Genomic DNA, 23,286 nt, shown 5'->3' on the forward strand with positions numbered 1-23,286 from the left:
ATATTTACAGTACATGCCCATGTTCATCGCATCATAACTCTCTGCATATAGCTCCGTTTCACGCGTGTAATATATCGAGATGTTCGTCTCGTGATGCTCTACATTTTGTTTCATTGCATCATGTTCATTTGAGTCCATCTTGATGCCCAAATCTCTGGTGCAAGAGTGCTAGTTGCTGTTTTCTGCTGTTACTTATCAGAACTTGAGGATTTGTTATTTCTGTTGCATTTAATCTGTGCATCTTATGGGCATAAACTCTACATGTGTTTTGTTGTATGCCATGCCATCTTTACAGAGGTGTATGCCATGTATTTTTTTTATCTCTGTGGTGACTAGCACAAGCATGCAAACTAGGCTCCGTAATGTTTCTGATTTCAGGGACTTGGTGATTTCACCAAGTCTGTGACTGCTGTTATTTTGTTGCTATGTATTCATGTGGCTACAGAAAGATCTATGCTCCTTTTGGAGATGTTCAGTAAGGATGTTTTGTAGATATTGTTGTAATTGATCCATTCATGCCCTTTTTGCAATTATGGAGTGCCATAGCATGACTCAATCTTGCTCTACTTTTGCTATAAAATATTTCTGGCAGATTGTTTACATGATATTCAATTTTGCCAAGCTTGTTGTAGTTGTTTTCATACATGCTATGTATTTGCTCTTGCCATGGATAGCTTCATAAACATGCCATCTTTCTGTAGGTATGCTTGTTTTGTCATGGATTTCTTTGTGATGAGTTCATCAAGCTCACTAAGATGCCTTCATATTATTGTTTCCGCCATGCTCTATTTTCTGCTAAGTCTGAAACCTGTTAACGAAACTTGCTATGTTTACTTGGTTGCCATCATATCTTCTGGTCCTTTTTGGCTTATGGTCAGTAAGGGACTTTTGTCATATGCATTTAGTAGAATACTTCCATGCCTTGTTTTGCCATGTTAAGTTCCTGTAGCATGTTGATTTCGTGCTCTGAACATTGCTACCCGATGCTGTTTCAGGCATGTCCAGTAATTTCACCAAGTCTGTGAACCTGATATCTTTTGCACTTTTGCCATGCTTGTTTGAGCCTGTTATGTTGTGCCGTAGCTCAGTGTTCATCTTTTGTCAAGCATCTCCTGTAGATTACCTCCATATGCTTTGTTGCTACGTTGGAGTGTTGTGGCATTGTTACTTGTTGCATTCTAAGTGCTATCATGTTGTTAATCGCAGATTCGTGTCTTTTTTGTTTTGCTTGTCATTTGCAAACCGTGCATCCGTTTCCGGTGATCTTTATATTGATTTTGACCGAAATCATCTCATCTTTCCAGTGTCATACTTGGTTTGCCAAGTTACTGCCTTGTTCATCATTTTTCCTTCCGGAGCACGCATATGCATCGCATATCATATCTTGCATATCATTCATGTTTTGCATCATGTTGCTTGTGCATTTCCCGTGATTGATTGTGGTTCCGTTGCTTGTGTTCTTGTTTTGGGTAGAGCCGGGAGACGAGTTCGTGAATGAGGAACCTGTTGAGTACGCTTACGAGGATCAAGCTTTCGACAACTCTGAGAACCTTGCAGGCAAGATGACCATACCCTCGAAATCACTTCTATCTTTGCTTTGCTAGTTGTTCCTTCTATTGCCATGCTGCGCTACCTACCACTTGCTATATCATGCCTCCCATATTGCCATGTCAAGCCTCTAACCATCCTTTCCTAGCAAACCGTTGTTTGGCTAAGTTACCGCTTTTGCTCAGCCCTTCTTATAGCGTTGCTAGTTGCAGGTGAAGCTGAAGTTTGTTCCATGTTGGAACATGGATATGTTGGGATATCACAATATCTCTTATTTAATTAATGCATCTATATATTTGGTAAAGGGTGGAAGGCTCGGCCTTATGCCTGGTGTTTTGTTCCACTCTTGCCGCCCTAGTTTCCGTCATACCGGTATTATGTTCCTTGATTTTGCGTTCCTTACGCGGTTGGGTGATTTATGGGACGCCCTTGACAGTTCGCGTTGAATAAAACTCCTCCAGCAAGGCCCAACCTTGGTTTTACCATTTGCCACCTAAGCCTTTTCCCCCGGGTTTTCGCGAGCCCGAGGGTCATCTTTATTTAAACCCCCGGGCCAGTGTTCCTCTGAGTGCTGGTCCAAACTAGAGCCCTTTGCAGCGCCACCTTGGGGAAACTCGAGGATTGGTTTTAGTTGTACGGACTGCTCATCCGGTGTGCCCTGAGAACGAGATATGTGCAGCTCCTATCGGGATTTGTCAGCACATTCGGGCGGCTTTGCTGGTCTTGTTTTACCATTGTCGAAATGTCTTGTAAACCGGGATTCCGAGACTGATCGGGTCTTTCCGGGAGAAGGTTTATCCTTCGTTGACCGTGAGAGCTTATAATGGGCTAAGTTGGGACACCCCTGTAGGGTATTATCTTTCGAAAGCCGTGCCCGCGGTTATGAGGCAGATGGGAATTTGTTAATTCCGGTTGTAGAGAACTTGTCACTTGACTTAATTAAAATACATCAACCGTGTGAGTAGCCGTGATGGTCTCTTCTCGGCGGAGTCCGGGAAGTGAACACGGTTTGAGTTATGCATGAACGTAAGTAGGAGATCAGGATCACTTCTTGATCACTCCTAGCTTCTCGACCGTTGCGTTGCTTCTCTTCTCGCTCTCTTTTGCGTATGCTAGCCACCATATATGCTTAGTGCCTGCTGCAGTTCCACCTCATTACACCATCCTTTCCTATAAGCTTAAATAGTCTTGATCTCGCGGGTGTGAGATTGCTGAGTCCTCGTGACTCACAAATTCTACCAAAACAGTTGCAGGTGCCGACGATGCCAGTGCAGATGACGCAATCGACCTCAAGTGGGAGTTCGATGAGGAACGTGGTCGTTACTATGTTTCTTTTCCTGATGATCAGTAGTGGAGCCCAGTTGGGTCGATCGGGGATCTAGCATTTGGGGTTATCTTATTTTCATTTGGATTTTGACCGTAGCCGGTCTATATGTGTGGATTTTGGATGATGTATGAATTATATTTATGTATTGTGTGAAGTGGCGATTGTAAGCCAACTCTCGTTATCCCATTCTTGTTCATTACATGGGATTGTGTGAAGATGACCCTTCTTGCGACAAAACCACAATGCGGTTATGCCTCTAAGTCGTGCCTCGACACGTGGGAGATATAGCCGCATCGTGGGCGTTACACTTGCATTTTTCTCGGCTACCCTCCCAATACCAAAGGTTACCGGTGCTATGATCCAGTGTCCCACCGTGTATATACATCACGACATGTGTACTTCGATGAGATGGTGTTCCCTTTCCAGCAAGTACCACCCTCCGCCGAGCTACCCGCGGCTCCTCTCGTCGCGCCTCTGCCCTAGCGTAGCACTCGGCCGCGGCCCGCCCCTGCCACCACACTTGGCGGGCCGCCCCCTTCGCCGAGTCCCGTCTCGGCCTCGCCCCTGAACCCGACGCCTTCTACCTCGGCGGTCCCATCGGACGCCACTGGCGCGGCCGCCTCCTCTGGCGGTGCCCCCGGGTGCGACCTCCTCCAGTCAGGCCTCTGGCTCTGGCTCGGCCGCCTCGGACGCGGCCACCTCTCCGACCGCCACGACGGCCTCGCTGGACGCCTCTGGCATGACCCCTCCGGCTCGGCCGCTTCGACCTCGGGGTCCTATGAGACTGGCTCGACTTCATCATCGCCTGTCTCCCCTCCGATTCATCAGGAGGGTGCCGCAACCCCCTCTGGTGTGGTCACCCGGGCTCGCACTGGGACGTTCCGGCCTAGCACGCACTACACCTCCGACGAGTACGTGTGTGCTGCATCAACCTCGACACTGTCTCCTCTACCTTCCTCCGCTCGTGCAGCCCTTCGGGATCCGAACTAGTTTGCTGCGATGCACAAGGAATTCCATGCCCTACGGCAGAAGTGAAACGATTACCAAAGCCCACCGAATCATTCAACTAGCTCTGGCTTAATTTCTCGGTTTTTGGTTCTTGTACTAATGACACGGCGATGCATAGTTATTTCCATTATGGTTTGGCTAAAAAAGGTTTTAATGTTTTGTAAGTTAAGCGAGTTATATGCCAGATGCAACAGATAAGTTAGGCAGGTCATGTGAAACAACTTTCATATGATATCATCATTTCTCCACGCACCACAGGCTCTTTGTGGATCATTCATAAAACGTGTTGTTCATGAGTTGCTTTGCTTCTTGGTTCTTTGCGCCAAGGGCACGTGTGTCATCTAGTTTCTAGGTGTAAAATGGCATATGTACTCATGTGAAGCATACCAACAGCCTCCACATTATCATAGTTACGGTTGTTCAGGTTTGCATATCGCTCTTGATCTCGCATGAACATTGAGACATGTGTTATAGCAGGCGTGTTGCGTGCAATAGACCTCCTAATAGACTTTATTTTCGAAAACAAAACATCCCCTTTATTTATTAGAAATAACAGTTACATCGGTAGTAAGTAGATTTACAATTTCATTCATAGGCTCCTCAAACCAGTCCCTAGTCTTAGAAAATTTAGCTAACCTAGCAAGTTCGTCGGCTACTTTATTTGCTTCCCTATTACAATGTTCAAATCTAATAAGCGTAAAATCGCACGCCATAAAATAACAATCATCAAACACTGTCGCTGCCGCTCCCGCTGAATATCCTCCATTCTTCATTATGTCAATTACTTCCATATTGTCGGAGTTAACGATGATACAGTTGCATCCCGTCTTCTGTGCAAGTAATAAGCCATATCTCAGAGCCAAGGCTTCAGCTGTTAATGCATCTGCACACCAATTCATCCTCCAAATCCCCCCCCCCAAATGAATCCTCCTTTGTCATCTCTAAGTACAGCCCCCGTTGTTCCTCTAAGCATGTCTTGATCGGAAGAAGCATCAACATTTAATTTCACAAAACCTCTAGGTGGTCTTGTCCACCCCTCTCTTTTATTGGTTGCCCTAGGGGATTGGGCAATTACATAATTTGTCGTTATAGCACGGGCTCCCATCGAAATTTGGTATGCGTCTTGTGATTTTCCCTGATGAACTAGCGTACGTCTGTCCCACCATAAGTACCAAGCTATTGGCGATCAATTCACGTACATTTTCTGGGTGTCCACTATAGATAGCTCATGATTTGGCATAAGAAGAAGGAACTCAAGGACCGTCTTTCCCGCACGGTCAATTGCACAGGCTTTCTCAATGGCCTCATGCAGACCCAACCTTTCCCACACTTCTTTCACCTTTTTACATAAAAATAACAAGTGTTTTGTATCTTCCAGCCCGTTAGAACATGATGGGCATATGGGCGAAACCTTCATATGTCTATTTGCAAATGTAACATGACACGGAAGGGTTCCGTGTAAAGTGGGCCAAATAAAAATCTTCACCTTTGCTGGACAAGATAACTTCCAAATCTTAGACCATATCGTATTGACATTTGTTCTACCCATGCCATTTCTGTATTACAATTTTCTCCCATATTGTTTGTTCCATTCCTCCAAATAAGTCGAGCGAACTGTGAAACATCCGTTCTTTGTAAAACTCCAAGCAATGAAGTCTGACCTCCGATAGGAAAAACTGAATCTCAGCAGCAAAGATCAAATACATGCTTCCCTGTTCGAGGTATAAATATGTGTAATTCTTAATTGACATGCTAGATGGTATCTTCTCATCCAATTATAGAAGAACTTGTAATTGTAAGAAAATATGACTATATTCCATCAAACTCTAAAATCCTATGAGGGCGGGATAACAACAAGAGCATCAAATTATAAAATAAAAACTTGTCTCGACATTTTAGGAACAATTAATATTTTTCTCACAGCAAATGTCTATTTGTGAGTTGTACACTAAACATGGAATATGTTGATCTATTTGTTGAATGCTTAGTTTAAGAAGTTCATATGCAACTTCAGATTTGCTCTTGGCAAAGAATGAGCAACTATCGTTTGTCGAATAGAGCTTCATATACCTTTTTTGCTGGTTGGTGATAACCTGGTGGTGATCTATTATCGATGCTCTTCTTTCAGTTGATTGAATAAAGAAGAGCATCACATACAAAATCTTATGCAGGTTCTGACAAGAACAAGTGAGATAGACTACTGATTCTACCATGTCAGTATGCAGTCCAATGATATTTGGCAACGTATTTTTCTGCTTCTGTCATCTATGAGCTCATTACTAAGTGTTAAAAACAATAAAGATGATCAAATGTGCTCTAAGCCATTTAATATGTGTTTGAAAAAGCCGCCCTTCCACACCCACAACATTTGACTAAATTCTCAGCAAATTTCAATCAAAAACATTGAAAATTTAATGCACGAGTTTCAGGGTACACCTTTGAATTATTTTATTTTAGTATTTATATATCATCACTAACTGCTTGCAATGATGAGTCAACAACCTACAACCAATTTACGCAAGATTTCAGAGGATAGAGAAAAAATATGAGTTTTATGATTTTACAACATGTAAATGCACATGTTTATTGAACATCAACTTGAAGCAGGTTAAGTGGTTCCTAGATATTAGCAAGTAGAATTGAAGTTGCAGCATTGTCATATAAAAAGGCATAAATCACTTGTCTTACTGGGAGCTATTTGTATATTATTTAAAAAGGAAACGTAAAACCATCTAGATGGATTAGCTATTGGGGGCTATAGTTAATGAATGGAGCAGCACTACCATCATTCCATTCCATGGAGATGAACATGAACATCTTTTCGTTTGACCAGTAACATGAACATATTTGACTGACCTTGATTCCAGGAAGAAGAAATAAAGAGCATATAGTAATGTTTGTTAATGGGTAGTCATCATTTATGCCTTTTTTAGATTATACCTATAGCCTCGTTTCCTTATATATGCTCAATGCACACGTTGAGTTGTTACTTGAAGCACTAAATGACAACATTTGTTCCTGGATTCAAAGATCAATGGAATTTGCATCAGCAATCATAGCACGGCAATAAAGAAAATATATACTTAATTATATACAGGAAAATTTAAAGAAAGATATAAGAATCTTGGTATACTCACACAAATAAACATCTTTCATTTTTTAGACTCACAAACCGGTATTTTCCAAGGTCTTGATTTCCCCGGTGGCATCGGTCCAGGATGAGGCTTTCGTGCAAATCGTTCCTCGGTGCGCCGGCGCTATCGTTCAGTAGGGGTGCCAGCGAGGATTGGGGTGTAACCGTCGATTGCTGCCTCCAGTGATGCGGAGCATCCTACGGTCATCCCCATGGACCTACCATCGTCTCATCAAGAGCCAAGAGGACCCATGACACGAACACGAGCTAGAGCTCTCGAGACGGAGGTGACTTCTTTCCTTAGTGATATCACATATGATCCACTCGAGACATGGCTACTACCTAAGTCCGAGATGTTGTGCATGATTAGGTATCAAGAGGACCCTCCTGAAGATGCACGTGAAGCCGGACAAGTCCCCAAGTTCATGGACGAGGAGAACCAACGGAAGGAGTCAAGGACGGCTCCTAGGACCCGGACATCCGGCCCCTGGAAGTGTCACCATCAGCAAGGAGCCAGCGGCCAAGTCTACAGGGCCCGGACATCCGGCGGCCAACCCGGACATCCGGACAGGCCTATCCAGAGAACAGAAGACCTGGCCCTTCAGCCCGGTCATCCGGCCAAAGGACCGGACATCCAGCCGGTCCCGAGCTCCCGGACATCCGGCCCATCGCCCGGACATCCGGACCCCGCCTATCTAGAGAGCATCAAGGCCAGCATCGACCGCCCGGACATCCGGCGCCTCGCGAAGGCCCAGACATCCGGCCTCCCCTGTCTGCGCAAAGTGTAGGGGCCCGAGGCCCATGTACCCCTTCGCCCACCTAGACTATATATACTCCTCCTCCCCCCTCTTTCTAGGGTTAGCGTTGTGATAGCTCATTTGTGGGATAGAGCCTCGCTCATCCATACGGATCTACTCCTTGCGAGAGACCGCGGCCCCTCTTCAGAGAAGATCCACGTTGGATTCAAGACCCCCTCTTGGGTGGCCCCATCAAGACCTCCTCATGGAGAAGAACCGGTTACCTTGGATCTTGTATCTCCTCTCATGTTCCAAGGATCTAGCATATGTGTGACTATATCTTGTTGGTTTGAGTGATTCTCTCGTGTTTTCCCTCGTGTACTTCGTGTTCTTAGTTGGGATCTGCTCCTTTCGTGAAAGATCGGCCGTATAGGGTTCCACCCTATATCATCTTGGTATCATGAGCCACGTTGATCATGATTTCGGAGCCCCCCTCTTTGTTTTCTAGCCTAGTTTTGTTGATTTTGTTCCTAATTTAAAAATTCCCCACAAAAATAGCCCCAAATTTTATTGTGGTTTGTTGGTGTGATGAAGTTTTGTTGGATTTGATCCGCGGATTTTGTGTGTTGCAGGTAGATCTACCTTTCCACCATCTTTTCCCCAATTTCCATCCACAAAATCTCTCGAATCTTGCCCCGATTTTGCCTCTTCCACGCGGAGTTCTTCGAGTTCGTCCTCGGATCCAGAGCCCAGACATCCGACCCGACAGCCCGGACATCCGGCCCTCAAGCCCGGACATCCGGCCCCTGACAGCAGCACTTCCATCCACCGCTCCGTTTCCCACCTAACCTTCGTCAAATTTTGATCCGGTGCCCACATACACTTCCGCATACCACCATCACTTCCGCATACCACTACCATTTTCCACAAACACCACCACCGCTTACCCACTATCTATCCCGACAATTTCTACACGTTTTGCTTTGAGAATTTGAGTTGCGGTTCCTGTGTCCTATTGTGTTTCGGCTATTTAGGTACGGTTCAACATCAACATCACCGCCGCTCATCTTCGCCATGGACTCGTCATCAACAATGGTAACCTCATTTTGGTATCGTGATATCATTCTACATTCTTGCCATTGCATTGATAACCCCATAGGCTTACTTTTGCGTACCTTACCCATCAAGACTAGCCTTTGAGTATTGCCGGCAACGTGACTTGTGCACATTAGTGATCATACTTTCCATAGCATACATACCATACCATCGTGGTGCATATCTTGGTATCATCTCTTGTGTCACAAGGTTGTCATCGCATACACAATTGCTATCTTGGTTCGTGAAGTTTTGCATGAGAAAAGAGCTCAAACGACAAAGAGCCAAACAAGCTTTTAAGCAAAAGGGAAAGATAAGCAAAGAGCTTATAAGCAAGAACCATAGCATCATACCACATTAAGATTGTCATACTCGATCATCTTCGATCATATCATCGGAATACCATACATATAGCATACTTGGGATAGAAGTCGTTGCATTTTTGCTTAGTAGGTTGTGCACAAGTTTCGTATCCGCCTATTGTGCAATCGTGCTAGCGTCTTTCTAGTGTTGTGCAACAAGAGCATTTTCGTGGATTCCACATTTTGGCTCACTCCTTGGTTGCACGACCCCACTTATCTATTTGCGTGTGTGTTTCCGTGTATCATATCTTGCTATTGGTCTACTTGTTGCATTTGCAAATTTGTGAATCTTTTCCAACATTATTGAAGCTCACTAACAATTGCATCCAATTTTGTGCCACCATCCTAACCAAGCTTCACTAGAAGCTTTTACTTGTGTAGGTGTGAGAAACTGACAAGAATTAGTACCAATTGTGATATTTCCTTGTTACACATTGGAGTGATCATTGATCCATCTTCAACTTGGGTCAAGGTACATTTGGTATAAGTTCTTCTCTTTCTCCCACTCACATATTTGTTTGGAATGATGGATAGACCAAGTACTTCTACCAACCCACTCTTCCTTGAGCAAGATGATGACCCGAACAACTACGTCACCAAGCTACACCTCTTTGGTACACAATGAGCTTTGCATCAAGAGCAACAAGCAATGAGCGACCGCATCGACCATCTCGCCACCGACTTGCGAATCTCCGAGCAACGTACAAGAGACTACTTCGACAACAAGCTCGACGAACACAAATAAGAGAATGACGCAAGAATGAACGAGATTCGTGCCTTGTTAGTCAACCGCTCTTCTACCACTTCGTCCTACTCAAGACGGAGCCGCTCGAGTCGACACTCCGACGACACTATCTCCGGCTCAAGTACTCCGACATCGAACACTCTTCGTCGTGCCGCGCGACAAGACCGTCACGCCAACCGCAATCCGCTACACGACACTGACTCTCAAGAGCAAGCTCGCATGCAAGAACATCGACACCGTCAAAACCAAGCTACTTTCGCGCAAGCACAAGAACGGCAACGTCTACGCCAACAACAAGAGGAAGAGCATGCGCGACAACACCAAGATACACAAGATGGCGAGGCACAACGTCAAGAACAACAACTACGAGAAGCTCAAGCACTTGAGGCGCAATGTGCCCTTCGAGATTCAACTCGAGCCGTAGCCACGCGCAACCGACAAGCTCGTGAGCAACAAGAAGTGTTTCGTGATGAAGTTCAAGAACGACTATATCAAGCTCGCGTGCATCGTCAAGTTCGTCAAGCTCCTCCACAAGCTCGCCAAGAACATCAAGTTCAACATGAGCAAGATGAAAATGGAAATCCTCCAAGACAAGATCAAGTTGAGGGAGACAATCCTCCTCGTCAAGGACGTCATCATCCCCGACCCCAACACAATAAAGAGCAACGATACGGCAAGCTAAAGTTCACCATGCCCAAGTTTTCCGGAAGCAATGATCCCGAAGAGTACCTATCATGGGCATTGAAGGTTGACAAAATCTTCCGCTTGCACAACTATGAAGAAGAGAAGAAGATCGCGATGGCATCCCTCGAGTTCCAAGACTACGTCCTCATTTGGTGGGAACAAGTCACTGAGCGCCGAGCGGCCAAAGGTGAACCACCCATCATAACTTGGGCGCAAATGAAGGATGTCATGAGAGCACGTTTCGTGCCTACCTACTACAACCGCGACCTATTCAAGAAACTCCAACTCCTCAAGCAAGGAACCAAGAGCGTTGAAGAGTACTATAAGGAAATGGAGATTGCCATGATACGAGCCAATGTCACGGAAGATGATGAACAAACTATAGCACGTTTCTTGAATGGACTCAATCATCCTATCAAGAAGATCGCCGACTTCCAACCATACTCGAACCTCATTGAGATAGTGCATCAAGCTACCAAAGCGGAACGCCAAGTGCAAGATGACTTCAAGTACGCCAAGTTCTCGTCCAAGTCCTATGGCTTCTCCAACAATCAAGCTTCAACGACTCCAACACCTTCTACCTCAACCAAGCCATCTACAAGCAACGGCGACAAGTCAAGTTACAAGAAAACTTCGACAACCTCAAGTCGTCCTCCTACTTCAAGCAACTTCAAGCCGAGAGCTTCATCATCATCTACTCCAACCGATGAGACCATCAAGACAAGTTCCTTCAAATGCTTCACATGCGGCAGCCGAGGCCACAAGTCCTTTGAGTATACAAACAAGCGCACCATGATCCTCAACGACGATGGAACCTATGACTTCATGAGTGAAGGAGAAATGGAAGCCCTTGAGCAAGTGGCCATGCACCGGCAAGTGAACGACGATGAAGATGATCAAGTCTTTTGTGACAAAGATTCGAGCGCCGCTCTCGTTGTCTCCAAGGTCTTGACTCTTCAACATCAACAAGAACAAGACCAACGATGCCATATCTTCCACACCAAGGCCGGCATCAATGGAAGGTCCGTCAAGGTCATCATCGATGGAGGGAGTTTCCATAACCTAGCAAGTGAAGAACTATGATCCAAGGTCCAATTGGACAAGATGAAGCACCCGCACCCATACAAAGTTCAATGGCTAAGCGACTCCAGCACTATCCAAGTCGAGCATAGGGTACAAGTTTCTTTAAAGATCGGAGCTTACGAAGACACTTTGGAGTGTGATGTCGTGCCGATGACCGTTTGCCACCTCCTTCTTGGACGGCCATGGCAATTTAACCGAGGCGTCACCCACAACGGGCGTACAAATCACTATAGTTTCAAGATGAAAGGAAAGGAGTATGTGCTACGACCTATGTCTCCAAGCCAAGTGATCGCCGACAAGCAAGCCACCCATCATGGAGAGAATAGTGAGAGAGCGAACCACCAAAAAGAGAGTGAGCGCCACAAGCCCAAATTGAGTGCCTCCACGATGAGCAACAAGAAGAATTTAGTCCTCTTTGCCACCAAACGTGAGATGAGAGAAGTGTGTGAGAACCCATCAAGTGCCATGCACTACGTCCTATTGCGCAAAGACGAGGCACCAAAAACTAACACCTCTCACAATCTACCTTTGGTGTTATCTTCTCTATTGCAGGAATTCTAAGATGTTTTTTCCGACGAGCTACCTCCGGGTCTACACCTCATCGACCTCATCCCCGGAGCACCACTTCCAAACAAGGCTCCCTACCGAGTCAACCCCGAAGAAACCAAATAAATACAAAGGCAAGTAAAACATCTCATAGACCATGGACATGTGCGTGAAAGTTTGAGTCCTTGTGCCGTACCGGTCATTCTTGTGCCAAAAAGAGACGATAGCTTTCGCATGTGTTCCGATTGTAGACCTATCAATGCTATCATCGTTCGCTATAGGTACCCCATTCCACGCCTTGATGATATGCTAGATGAACTTAGCGGTGCCATTATTTTTTCCAAAATCGATCTCAAAAGTGGTTACTATCAAATACGCATACAAGAGGGTGATGAAAGGAAAACCGCTTTCAAAACAAAGTTTGGTTTGTATGAGTGGTTAGTCATGCCTATGGGTTTATTGGAAGCACCCGGTACTTTCATGTGTCTTATGCATTATGTGCTTCGCCCTTACATTGGTGAGTTTGTTGTGGTCTACTTCGACGATATCCTTGTTTTTAGCAAATCTCTCAAAGATCATGTCACCCACCTTCGAATCGTGTTGCAAACTCTTCGAAAAGAGCGTATTTATGCTAATATGGACAAATGCCTTTTTGGTGTTGATAAGCTTGTTTTCTTGGGTTTTGTAGTATCTTCTAAGGGTGTTCATGTTGATGAATCTAAGATCAATGCTATTAAAACTTGGCCCCAACCAACCAATTTGCAACAAGTGCGTAGTTTCCTTGGTTTAGCCGGTTTCTACCGTAGATTTGTGAAGGACTTTAGCACTATTGCGTCTGATTTACATGCTTTGAGCAAGAAGAATGCACCCTTTGTTTGGGGACCATCTCAAGATAGCCCATTCAATGAGCTTAAGAATTTGCTTACTCATGCTCCCGTGCTTGCATTACCCAACTTTGACAAACCCTTTGAAATTCATTGCGATGCTACGGTAATGGCATAGGAGGTGTGTTAACGCAAAAGAAGCGCCCCATAGAATACTTTAGTGAGAAACTCTCCGGAGCGCAACTCAATTATCCCATCTATGACAAAGAGCTATATGCTTTAGTGCGAGTTTTGCGTGAATGGGAACACTATCTTCGCCCTCATGAATTTATCATCCATACCGATCATGAAACGTTTAAGTATCTCAAGGGTCAAACTAAGTTGAACAAGCATCATGCTAAGTGGAGTGAGTTCATTGAGTCATTTCCTTATGTCATCAAGTATATTAAATGTAAGGAAAATGTTGTGGCAGATGCACTTTCCCGTATATGCATGCTTGTTACTAAACTTGGATTAAATGTCATTGGCTTTGAGCACATAAAAGACTTGTATGCGCATGATCCTACTTTTGCTATTCCTTATGCCAAGTGTTTGACGCATACATCTTGGGAACGCTATTACATCAAAGATGATTATCTTATGAGAGCTAACAAACTTTGCATCCCCGAGTCTTCTCTTCGTTTGTTGCTTTTGCAAGAATCTCATGGAGGAGGACTAATGGGACACTTTGGACGCGACAAGACATTTGCTACGCTCTCCAAGAAATATTTTTGGCCCAAGATGTTCCGTGACGTCTCACGCTTCACTACTCGGCGCTCTGCATGTCGCAAAGCTAAGTCTAAGCTCAATCCCATGGACTTTATATGCCCCTTCCAATTCCATATCACCCATAGGAGGATATTAGCATGGATTTTGTCCTTGATTTGCCTAGAACTATAAATGGAAAGGATTTCGTCTTTGTTGTTGTGGACTGATTCTCTAAAATGGCACATTTCATACCATGCAACAAGATAGACGATGCTTCACATGTTGCAAATCTTTTTTGTAGGGAAATCTTGCGACTACATGGAGTGCCAAAGACGATTGTCTCGGACCACGACGTCAAGTTCTTGAGTTTCTTTTGGAAGACCTTGTGCGCCAAGCTCAGAATCAAGCTCTTATTCTCTTCGGCATACCATCCTCAAACCGACGGCCAAACGGAGGTGGCGAACCGTACACTCTCCACTCTACTACGCGTGTTGATAAAGACGAACATCAAGGAGTGGGAGGAGTGCCTACCTATCGCCAAGTACGCCTACAACCGTGCAAGACATTCGACTACCGGTAAATCCCCCTTCGAGGTCGTCTACGGCTTCAACCCGTTGTCCCCATTGAACATTCTTCCTCTACCACTACAAGAGCGCACAAACATGGACACGAGTGCCCGAGTCAACTATCTCAAGAAGATGCATGAAGATACAAGGCACACCATCGAGCGCCAAGTACAACGACTCACGACCAAGCTCAACGTCAACAAGCAACCCATGATATTCAACATTGGAGATCTTGTGTGGCTACACCTTCGCAAGGACCGCTTCCCCAACGAACGCAGGTCCAAACTTCTACCACGAGCCGATGGACCCTTCAAGGTGCTTGCACGCTACAACAACAACGCCTACAAGATCGACATTCCACGCGACAAGTACTCCGTGAGTGACATCTTCAACGTCAAAGATCTCTCCCCGTACCATGGTGATGAGGATTTCGATCCGAGGTCGGATCTTTCCCAAGGGAGGGGAGATGATGCGGAGCATCCTACGGTCATCCCCATGGACCTACCATCGTCTCATGAAGAGCCAAGAGGAACCATGACACGAGCACGAGCTAGAGCTCTCGAGACAGAGGCGACTTCCTTCTTTAGTGATATCACAAATGATCCACTCGAGACATGGCTACTACCTAAGTCCGAGATGTTGTGCATGATTAGGTATCAAGAGGACCCTCCCGAAAATGCACGTGAAGACGGACAAGTCCCCAAGTTCATGGACGAGGAGAACCAACGAAAGGAGTCAAGGACAGCTCCCAGGACCCGGACATCCGGCCCCTGGAAGTGTCACCATCAGCAAGGAGCCAGCGGCCAAGTCTACAGGGCCCGGACATCCGGCGGCCAACCCGGACATCCGGCCCGGAAATCCGGCCTTCTTCGCGAACATCCGGACAGGCCTATCCAAAGAACAGAAGACATGGCCCTTCAGCCCGGACATCCGGCCGGTCCCGAGCTCCCGGACATCCGGCCCATCACCGGACATCCGGACCCCGCCTATCCAGAGAGCATCAAGGCCAGCATCGACCGCCCGGACATCCGGCACCTCGCGAAGGCCCAGACATCTGGCCCGATGCCCGGACATCCGGCCTCCCCTGTCTGCACACAGTGTAAGGGCCCGAGGCCCATGTACCCCTTCGCCCACCTAGACTATATATACTCCTCCTCCTCCTCCCTCTTTCTAGGGTTAGCGTTGTGATAGCTCATTTGTGAGATAGAGCCTCGCTCATCCATACGGATCTACTCCTTGAGAGAGACCGTGGCCCCTCTTCGGAGAAGATCCACGTTGGATTCAAGACCCCCTCTTGGGTGGCCATATCAAGACCTCCTCACGGAGAAGAACCGGTTACCTTTCTATCATCCTTTGTTGATCGTGGATCTTGTATCTCCTCTCGTGTTTCGAGGATCTAGCATATGTGTGACTATATCTTGTTTGTTTGAGTGATTCTCAAGTGTTTTCCCTCGTGTTCTTCGTGTTCTTAGTTGGGATCCGCTCCTTCCGTGAAAGATCGGCCGTATAGGGTTCCACCCTACATCATCCAGGCTGTCTCGTCCGTCGATAATGGTGCGGCGTCGGCCTTGGCAGTCATAAACACAACTTCCACATGCTTGCGAAACTGTTTTTCTTATCGTAAAACAGCAGAAGGATGACAATAACAAGATACTAAAATGATACTAATTATTATTATTATTTATCATAACAGAAAATTGTCCAAAGTAAGAACAAGTCCAAAAAACATATTACCTCATCAAAGACATTCATGGAATCCACTTGCTGCAACGTTTCCATATATGCGAAGAGGTATGTCTGAAATTGATCATCGGGTTGTAACATGAAAGATGATGTCGTAACAAAGGGGCTACCAAAAGAAAAAAAAACAAGCGATGAACCTTCAAGATGCTCAAAATCTAGAAATAAAAAAAAGAAACTACTTCCAGTATCAATGAGATCCCTTGGGAAGTTCCTTCTAAGCAGAACATGTCTTTCCTCGAAGATTTCCCCTTTCCTTTTCCAACCAGTTGTACTTGGCCTCATCACCAGTTGTACTTGGCCTCGATTGGTGTATTAGATAGTGGCGGAGGACGGAGGAAAATCAAGGTGGGGCTGACTCTAAACTCTAGAGCACAAAAAGAAATGGTTTGATGCAAAGCAAAAACAAAGTATTTGACACCTTGACCAGTACTATCAATTGACCACTACTATGCACGATCTGCAGTTGACACTTTGACAAAAATTCAGAAACTTATAATGCATCGCTATAAATCAGAAAAAACAAATTAACAACTCTGATGACCCCTGCCCTTTTGTGTTTTCTGACCCCTGCCTCTTCCCTTCATGTCCAACTTCCGCTAGCAGCTAGGCTAATGCCAAACTTAGCCAAACTTGGCCATCGCCTGCGGGTAACTTCGGTGACGTCGTGCAGCTGTTGTCGCCCTGCACTGCTAGAGGCTGATGTCCTTCATGCAGAAGACAGGAGTACAGGCTCCGGCATGTAGGCTGGAGCAGAGCCGTCTTCTTGTGCGGTCTGATGCTGACCGTCACACTAATTACTGCGGTACATGCCTGCCGGAGTACCGGTTGCCAGCGATCGCTTCCTCAGCCAAACGCACGACGATTCAGCTAGTGAACGACCGACCAAGCCACACCCACAACGCGCCCTAGTGCCTCGACCCATGCTAAAACAGACATGTTTCGCTCCAGCACGCCGGCCAAGCCCATGATTGCTCCTTGTCCAATCCCCCTTTCTTCTTACTCGATGAATGACGCAGCCGCAGCCGCCACGAACTCACTATGGCCAGCGATTGATTCTAGGTGGGCGTCCACCCCACCTTGCCCTACGGGTCCTCCGTCACTGGTATTAGGAACTGGGTAGCACAATGGATCTGATTATCTACACGCGGAATTAGACACTGGAGCAGATCATCTAGTATCCAAAGCCAAGACAGGCAATAGCGAAACTGAACGGCACCATTTACCTTTGAATGGCACACATCCTCTCTCGAAAGAGCTGATCCAAGTTCAGGTGGCCCAAGAATCCACATGTGCCGACCGGGTTGAATAGGAGGTAGGCTGGCAGCCCCATCTCCTTGGACACGTCCACTGCAGATCCGATGGCACCGTCAGCGAGAACACGGATTACCGCCGGGACTGCCTAGCGTCGGCGCGTAGCGTGGTGCTCGGAACGAGGGTGCTGGGCAGCGGCCTATTTCTCATCTCCCACGACAGCGGCTCTGCATGTCGGGCCCGTGTGATCCATCCCTGTTGGGGACGAGGGGGGGTTCGATTCGTCGGTCATTGGAATTACGGTGGCGCTGCGGCGCTTGGCATTGGCAGCGGCGCCTGGCGATGCCTGGCGATGCATAGAGTTTACGGCTCGCGGGTGCGTGCGTGGATGGTTGCGTCTGGCTATTTCTTCGGTTCTCTTGCGTGGGGTATTCTGTGTGATGGGAGGAGGGGTTTGTGTGTGTGCGAGGTCGTTCTTTTGTACGTGAAAACAAATCGGTGGAATCGAAGGAAGGACAAACAACGTACAAACTGCTCCGAGTAGAGATATGCCGCCGGTTTTTTCTACTACGAGGGACAAAAAATCGGTGGGAGGAGGTGGGACGAGGGGGTGATTTCCTTCGATCGATCGGTGGAGCTAACGAGACCAAACGGACTCCTCCTTTGGAGTAGAGATAGTTCTTCCCCTCACTCAAATTCGCCACCAACATGACGAGAATTGTGCATTTATCAAAAAATAAAAGATCATAAATGGGCAATTTCCAAAATAAAATGCCACTAATTTCTCTTTTCTCCTTTAAAGTATAGATAATGTTCATTCCCTGATTTCTCTCTTCCTCTTTCATACTCAGAGAAAGAATCTCTGTAATCCAGAGCAATAATACTAGTTTCCATACTACTAGCAGCCAAAATCGGACCACCTACCCGGGACGGGATCAAATCCTGAGAAACAAGGTCCCTGTTATATGGAAGTACCTCCAATTTGTTGTCGTTGTAGCCGCCGGCCTTCCCACTCCCCGCCAGATCAGTAGGGATCCTCGCTAGATTCGTGCGCATCATCTCCTCTGCCCTCCTCTTCATCCACTTCCAGCACCTATTCCGGTTTGGAGATCGCCGGAGAATCCGCCTTGATGTGGCCTTGATTTCTTCCCAATCCAGCGGGCCCCCGACGGAATCCCCCGCCCTACTGGGAACGCGAGGCTCCGTGGTCTCCGCCTGGGACGCCGTTGTTGCCCGCCCCTTCCCGTTGGGGTCACGAGCCGCCGGGGCCTCCGCCGGATTCCCCTTCTCCATCACTCCCCTTTCTCTATCTCCGTCGCCGCCAGATCGCCAGGCGATCACCGGAGCTTCGGGTTTTTTGTTTTTTTTGCAAAACTCCCCTGTCCAGCGGTCTTCTGCTTTGAAGATACCTCCTAATAGACTTATAAGCCCCTAATAGACATAACTGCTTGAACGGTGACTCCTAGTGCTACCTCTTGAAAGGCGTGTACCAAAGGGTCAAACAAATCTCGTTGTCATATTAACGTGGCAAAGTGGTGGCTCCCAAATAGAAGGAAACGACCCAAAGGAGACATCACACCATGACGACAACAAGTGGAGACAGCTCGCAGGGGCTTGTAGCTAATTTCACATGCGGTTATTACAGCAATCAAAGTGATACAAGGGTTTTATTAAATCGCCCTATGGCATGGCATGGCATGGCCTAGTTCAAGTCTAAATGCAGGGAACCAAAAAACCTCTAAAAAATCCAAAAGATGCATCTTGCTGGATTAGTTCAACCTAAAAAATGGATCTTGCTGGATAAGTTCAACCTCGCAAGAAAAACAAAAGATGCATCTTGATGGATTAGTTCAACCTCACGGACCTCATCATGAGCAACCTAACACCACACAAGCCTGTACTACCGCAAGTAATAATCAACAAAATTCAACTTGAAAACGATAATTCTGGAACACTTGCAGAATATCAGAAACAGCTAGTAGAAAATATCAACTCTGATGTACTCCCTCCCTCCGTCCCAAAATTCTTGTCTTAAATTTATCTAGATACAAATCTAAAACAAGAATTTTGAGACGGAGGGAGTATGATCATTTCATTTGTACAAAATGTTGACTGCCGATGCAGAATGTCAGTTCTTTGGGGCACGGTCGAACTCAATATCTACAGATTCTGCAAACACGTGACTGACAGGCATTACAAAATGGAATCCAACTTGGTCCCCTCTTAAGATACAAACATCAAATAAAATTGTAGAACGACAATCATAGCTAGCTGGCCCCCTCTCATCCAAAAGTCAAATCGAACAAAACTGGGTGCAGATTGTTTGGCAGTGACGGCTGAAATCAGTAGCGGTACACTGCTGCGAAAACTGCGTTAACATTTTGTAAAATTCTTTTGGATCAAAACCTATGTGGGCAACTGAAAGGGGGAGGACGACTATGGTCAATTAAATGAAGAGTCACCAACAGATTGTGTTGACAACAGATGGCTCACTACATGACATCCTTTGTGAGGTATTTCACGACTGTGCCATCCTTGCATTTAAGCAGGCTTATGCTTACGGTCAGCCAGCCGATTCTTCACCTGAATATATTGGTAACAGAGAGAAGGACATGTTAGTTCAAATTCAAACAATGATCGGGTAAAAAAAATCAAACAATGGGGTCACCGCATGATTTTAAGTTCAGAGATATATTCATTAAAAACTAGGGTTCTACCGGGTCCCCGCGATTAGAATAAATCCGAGGCACTCCGTTGATCTACCGAAAACCAAGCAATCACACAAGCACGACACCGAGATTTGTTAACGAGGTTCACCATCATAGCTACATCCCCAGGACCTGACTACGGGTACTCCTCCCCATGACACCGCTACAATACCGCACCCCGGGCGCCGGCACACGCCGCCGGCTCCCCCCGCGTGCTTGTGCTATTATGTTGGCATAGGTTATATCGTGTGTCTACCCTTGCTATATATGAGAGGCCTAGGATACAAGTGTCCTACTTGGACACGACTCCATATCCTGTCTACACACCGTATGACTCCAAGTCCAAGTGTAACCTAACTTGTACAATAATATTCGACACAACTCTAACAAACTCCACCTTGGCGAATATTCTTCACCACCTTGAATTCATCCATGCATCAAACCCCCATGTACATTGAGATACACCTTGAGCACCGCTGCTACTCCCAGACTCCATGTGACTCCACCTGCAACTGTAGTCCCTTCTCGTCTTCTTCACAGTCAATACTTGAGCAAAATTAAGTTTCTCACTACTCTACTTTGTACTGCCAACTTCTGGAGAATCCGTTCAACGCCATCACACACCGACCCCTGTCTGCGTGAAAGTGAACAACTCACATATTGGACGCCACATATAAGAGTTACCTGAACTCAATGTCACCGGTCTTTCTTGACTGCTTGTCTAAAACTTAAAGGAATTTCACCGTCGCCCTGTGTCACCCTGAGTCAAATTTGCAGTTGTCTCAACCTTGTTCCGGATAGTCTCTGGCATGTCCCCCAGCTATAGCACTCCGCCTCCTTCTGTATTTGTCATCCGCACTTTGCCATGTGCACTGAACACCACAGAATATACGGCCATGTACTGTCTTAGCTTTTGACAATTTTAGACTTTCCCCCACTTTCTCATATTCTCCATGGTCAATTCCTGTCCATCAACCGGCACCGATAGACCCGGTCACCAACTTGAATCTGGTACTCGTCAACACTGCTTCAGCACCCTCTGCACAATTTGCCTGACCACATGTCTGACCACCAATGCCTTGGCACGTCGCTGTGTCCCGTGCTTACCTCACGCCTCACCGCTATCACCGCGTCTAGCCTCTGCTGTCCTGGTCGAATCTCTAGGGCCACGGACCCACACCACTCAAACCCCTACTGCAGAGAACCACCGATCATCACCGACCGATGTCGAGTATCACGTCTCCATCAGACCACTGGGCCCCAGTCCGATCCACGTTCTCTCGCTATCCCGCTGAAATAGGCTTCGACTCTCCATGCATTTACGCCATAGCCCCTCCATCAGCACAGTGTAGTCATCCATCAGACTCCAGCTCCACCTTCAACATGACTCCATTGTGGTTGTACAAGCCACCCCGCGCCCTGTCGACTTCAAGCTCTCATGTGTACACAAACCTTGAATCAACCCTGCGCCATTGTCTTGTCGAAGCCGCACAAGCCCTCAGGCCTGCACCACGTGTTTCCACGCCCCAGAAGTCGACCTCCATCAGCATCACGCTCCTATGTCGTCGACGCTGAAATCACTGTTGTCTTCTGCTTTTGACCAACATCCATGTCGATCCATCAGACTATCCTGTCTGACCCAGCCAAAATTATCTGACTGCAACCATGCTTCATCCTGCGTCATGTCTGCCAGCACATCTCTCCGTGCATTGCTTAACGCCCTGTGTATGCATGATCCTTGCACAACGCACTCTAGGCTCCCAAATCATCTTCCGCGAATTTTCATCCACATGATACTTTCATCTTAGTTGTCCTGGCCTCTGCAACACCTTCAAACGTCACTGATATGCTGAACAAGCTACTCCACTCCTGACGTAAAATCTAACCAGGAAATATCCTTTGGTCTTCACGTGGTGGTGCTTCTCTTGGCACAATCTCCTACGCTTGATGTTGCTTTTCCAGCCAACGTACTGCTACCATATGCAAAGCTATCCATGTGGTTTTTTTTCCTTCGCTGATTAATTTGCTGCTAGCCTCCACGATACATGCTTTTTTTCAACAACACCTCGTGTCCAGCTTCTGCGGCTCCAAGCACCTTGCCTCCGGATGCATCGCGCGTACCACCAGACTTCCCACGAACGAGCATCTTCCGTGCACCAGCCAAACCCCGCCATGGCCAGCCCACACACCGCCAACTGGGTTTGCCGCCCGAGATGGCCGCCACTAACCAACGTGGGCCTTAAATCCCACACTTGGGACTGCTAGCAATGGGCCTCCAGCCATGTTGCTCGGCTGCTACTCGCACCACAGGCCTGTCGCTCGCCACGCCTCGAGGACTCCTGCAGCACGCACGTTGCACCGCTGCCGTATCCGATCTCGCACCACCACCAGGACACGACCAATCTCGATCCGTTGTCGCTGTGTCATCCGACACACGAACCACCAGCCGCGCGCGCCTTCACCGGCAGGGCCGCCTGCCCTAGCGCTTTGCTTGCGCGCCCTTGCTGCTACGTGTTACGTATGCCGCTGCCGCACGCTTCCGATCTCGCCGAGATTCCGTGCCTGTGTGCCACGCGCGCCCCGCCAGCCACCAGCCTGCGGCGCTGACGATCCAGTCTTGCAATGCTGTTTCTGATTGATTTATACGTGATGATCTCCGATCGCTACCGCACGTCGCCGAGCCTCCGCAGCCGCCGGTCTTCATCGCTATCCTCTAAATCAACTTCTGCTGCCTCTTCGAACTTTGCTCATGATACCACTTGTTAGAATAAATCCGAGGCGCTTCGTTGATCTATCGAGAACCAAGCAATCACACAAGCATGACATCGAGATTTGTTAACGAGGTTCATCATCATGGCTACCCATGTGCCAGAGCCATGAGTTGGTTGCGAGATCTTATGGGTTTCACCTCTAGCCTACCCCAACTTGTTTGGGACTAAAGGCTTTGTTTTTGTTGTTGTTGTTGTTGTTGTTGTTCACCATCATGGCTACATCCCCGGGGCCTGACTACGGGCGCTCCTCCTCATGACACCGCTACAATACCGCACCCCGGCCGCCCGTGCGCCGGCTCCCCCCGCGTGCCTGTGCTATTATGTTGACATAGGTTACATCGTGTGTCTACCCTCGCTATATATGAGAGGCCTAGGATACAAGTGTCCTACTTGGACACGACTCCATAT

The 23,286-nt window shown here is 47.0% G+C and overlaps 2 protein-coding genes across 12 annotated transcripts in view; both read right to left on the reverse strand.

Annotated features, from left to right (window-relative positions):
- Window positions 1-5,148: 5,148 nt before the first annotated feature.
- On the reverse strand, window positions 5,149-18,814 carry LOC109735411 (uncharacterized). 2 transcript variants are annotated; one of them, XM_073496574.1, is made up of 4 exons: window positions 18,375-18,814; window positions 16,140-16,202; window positions 6,824-6,901; window positions 5,431-5,595 (listed from the first exon to the last, which is right to left on the reverse strand). In XM_073496574.1, the coding sequence occupies exons 1-3, from the start codon at window positions 18,690-18,692 to the stop codon at window positions 6,824-6,826; spliced, it is 459 nt and encodes a 152-aa protein (XP_073352675.1). In that variant the 5' UTR covers window positions 18,693-18,814; the 3' UTR covers window positions 5,431-5,595. The 2 variants fall into 2 exon arrangements, with proteins under 2 accessions (XP_040242879.1, XP_073352675.1); XM_040386945.3 differs by having other exon boundaries at window positions 5,149-6,901.
- Window positions 18,815-19,494: 680 nt separating this feature from the next.
- Window positions 19,495-23,286, reverse strand: part of LOC109735409 (uncharacterized) — a 36,156-nt gene continuing 32,364 nt past the window's right edge. For 9 of the 10 annotated variants that reach the window (XM_073496570.1, XM_020294619.4, XM_020294622.4 and 6 more), the window contains one exon: window positions 19,495-19,982. In XM_073496570.1, the coding sequence (XP_073352671.1) occupies window positions 19,941-19,982 (42 nt within the window). In that variant the 3' untranslated portion in view covers window positions 19,495-19,940. The remainder of the gene's footprint in view (window positions 19,983-23,286) is intronic. The other variant, XR_005753953.2, reaches the window with a different exon arrangement.

Source organism: Aegilops tauschii, chromosome 4 (assembly GCF_002575655.3).
Source record: "Aegilops tauschii subsp. strangulata cultivar AL8/78 chromosome 4, Aet v6.0, whole genome shotgun sequence".
Lineage (NCBI taxonomy): Eukaryota > Viridiplantae > Streptophyta > Magnoliopsida > Poales > Poaceae > Aegilops > Aegilops tauschii.

Excerpts from the sequence above, each read along its gene's own strand:
- LOC109735411 (XM_040386945.3), bottom strand. The coding sequence starts at position 18,692 with ATGGAGAAGGGGAATCCGGCGGAGGCCCCGGCGGCTCGTGACCCCAAC. Across the intron at positions 16,203-18,374 it reads ACAACGACAACAAATTGGAG|ACATACCTCTTCGCATATAT; the intron begins GTACTTCCATAT and ends GATCAATTTCAG. Across the intron at positions 6,902-16,139 it reads CCATGAATGTCTTTGATGAG|GAACAAATGTTGTCATTTAG; the intron begins GTAATATGTTTT and ends CTTTGAATCCAG.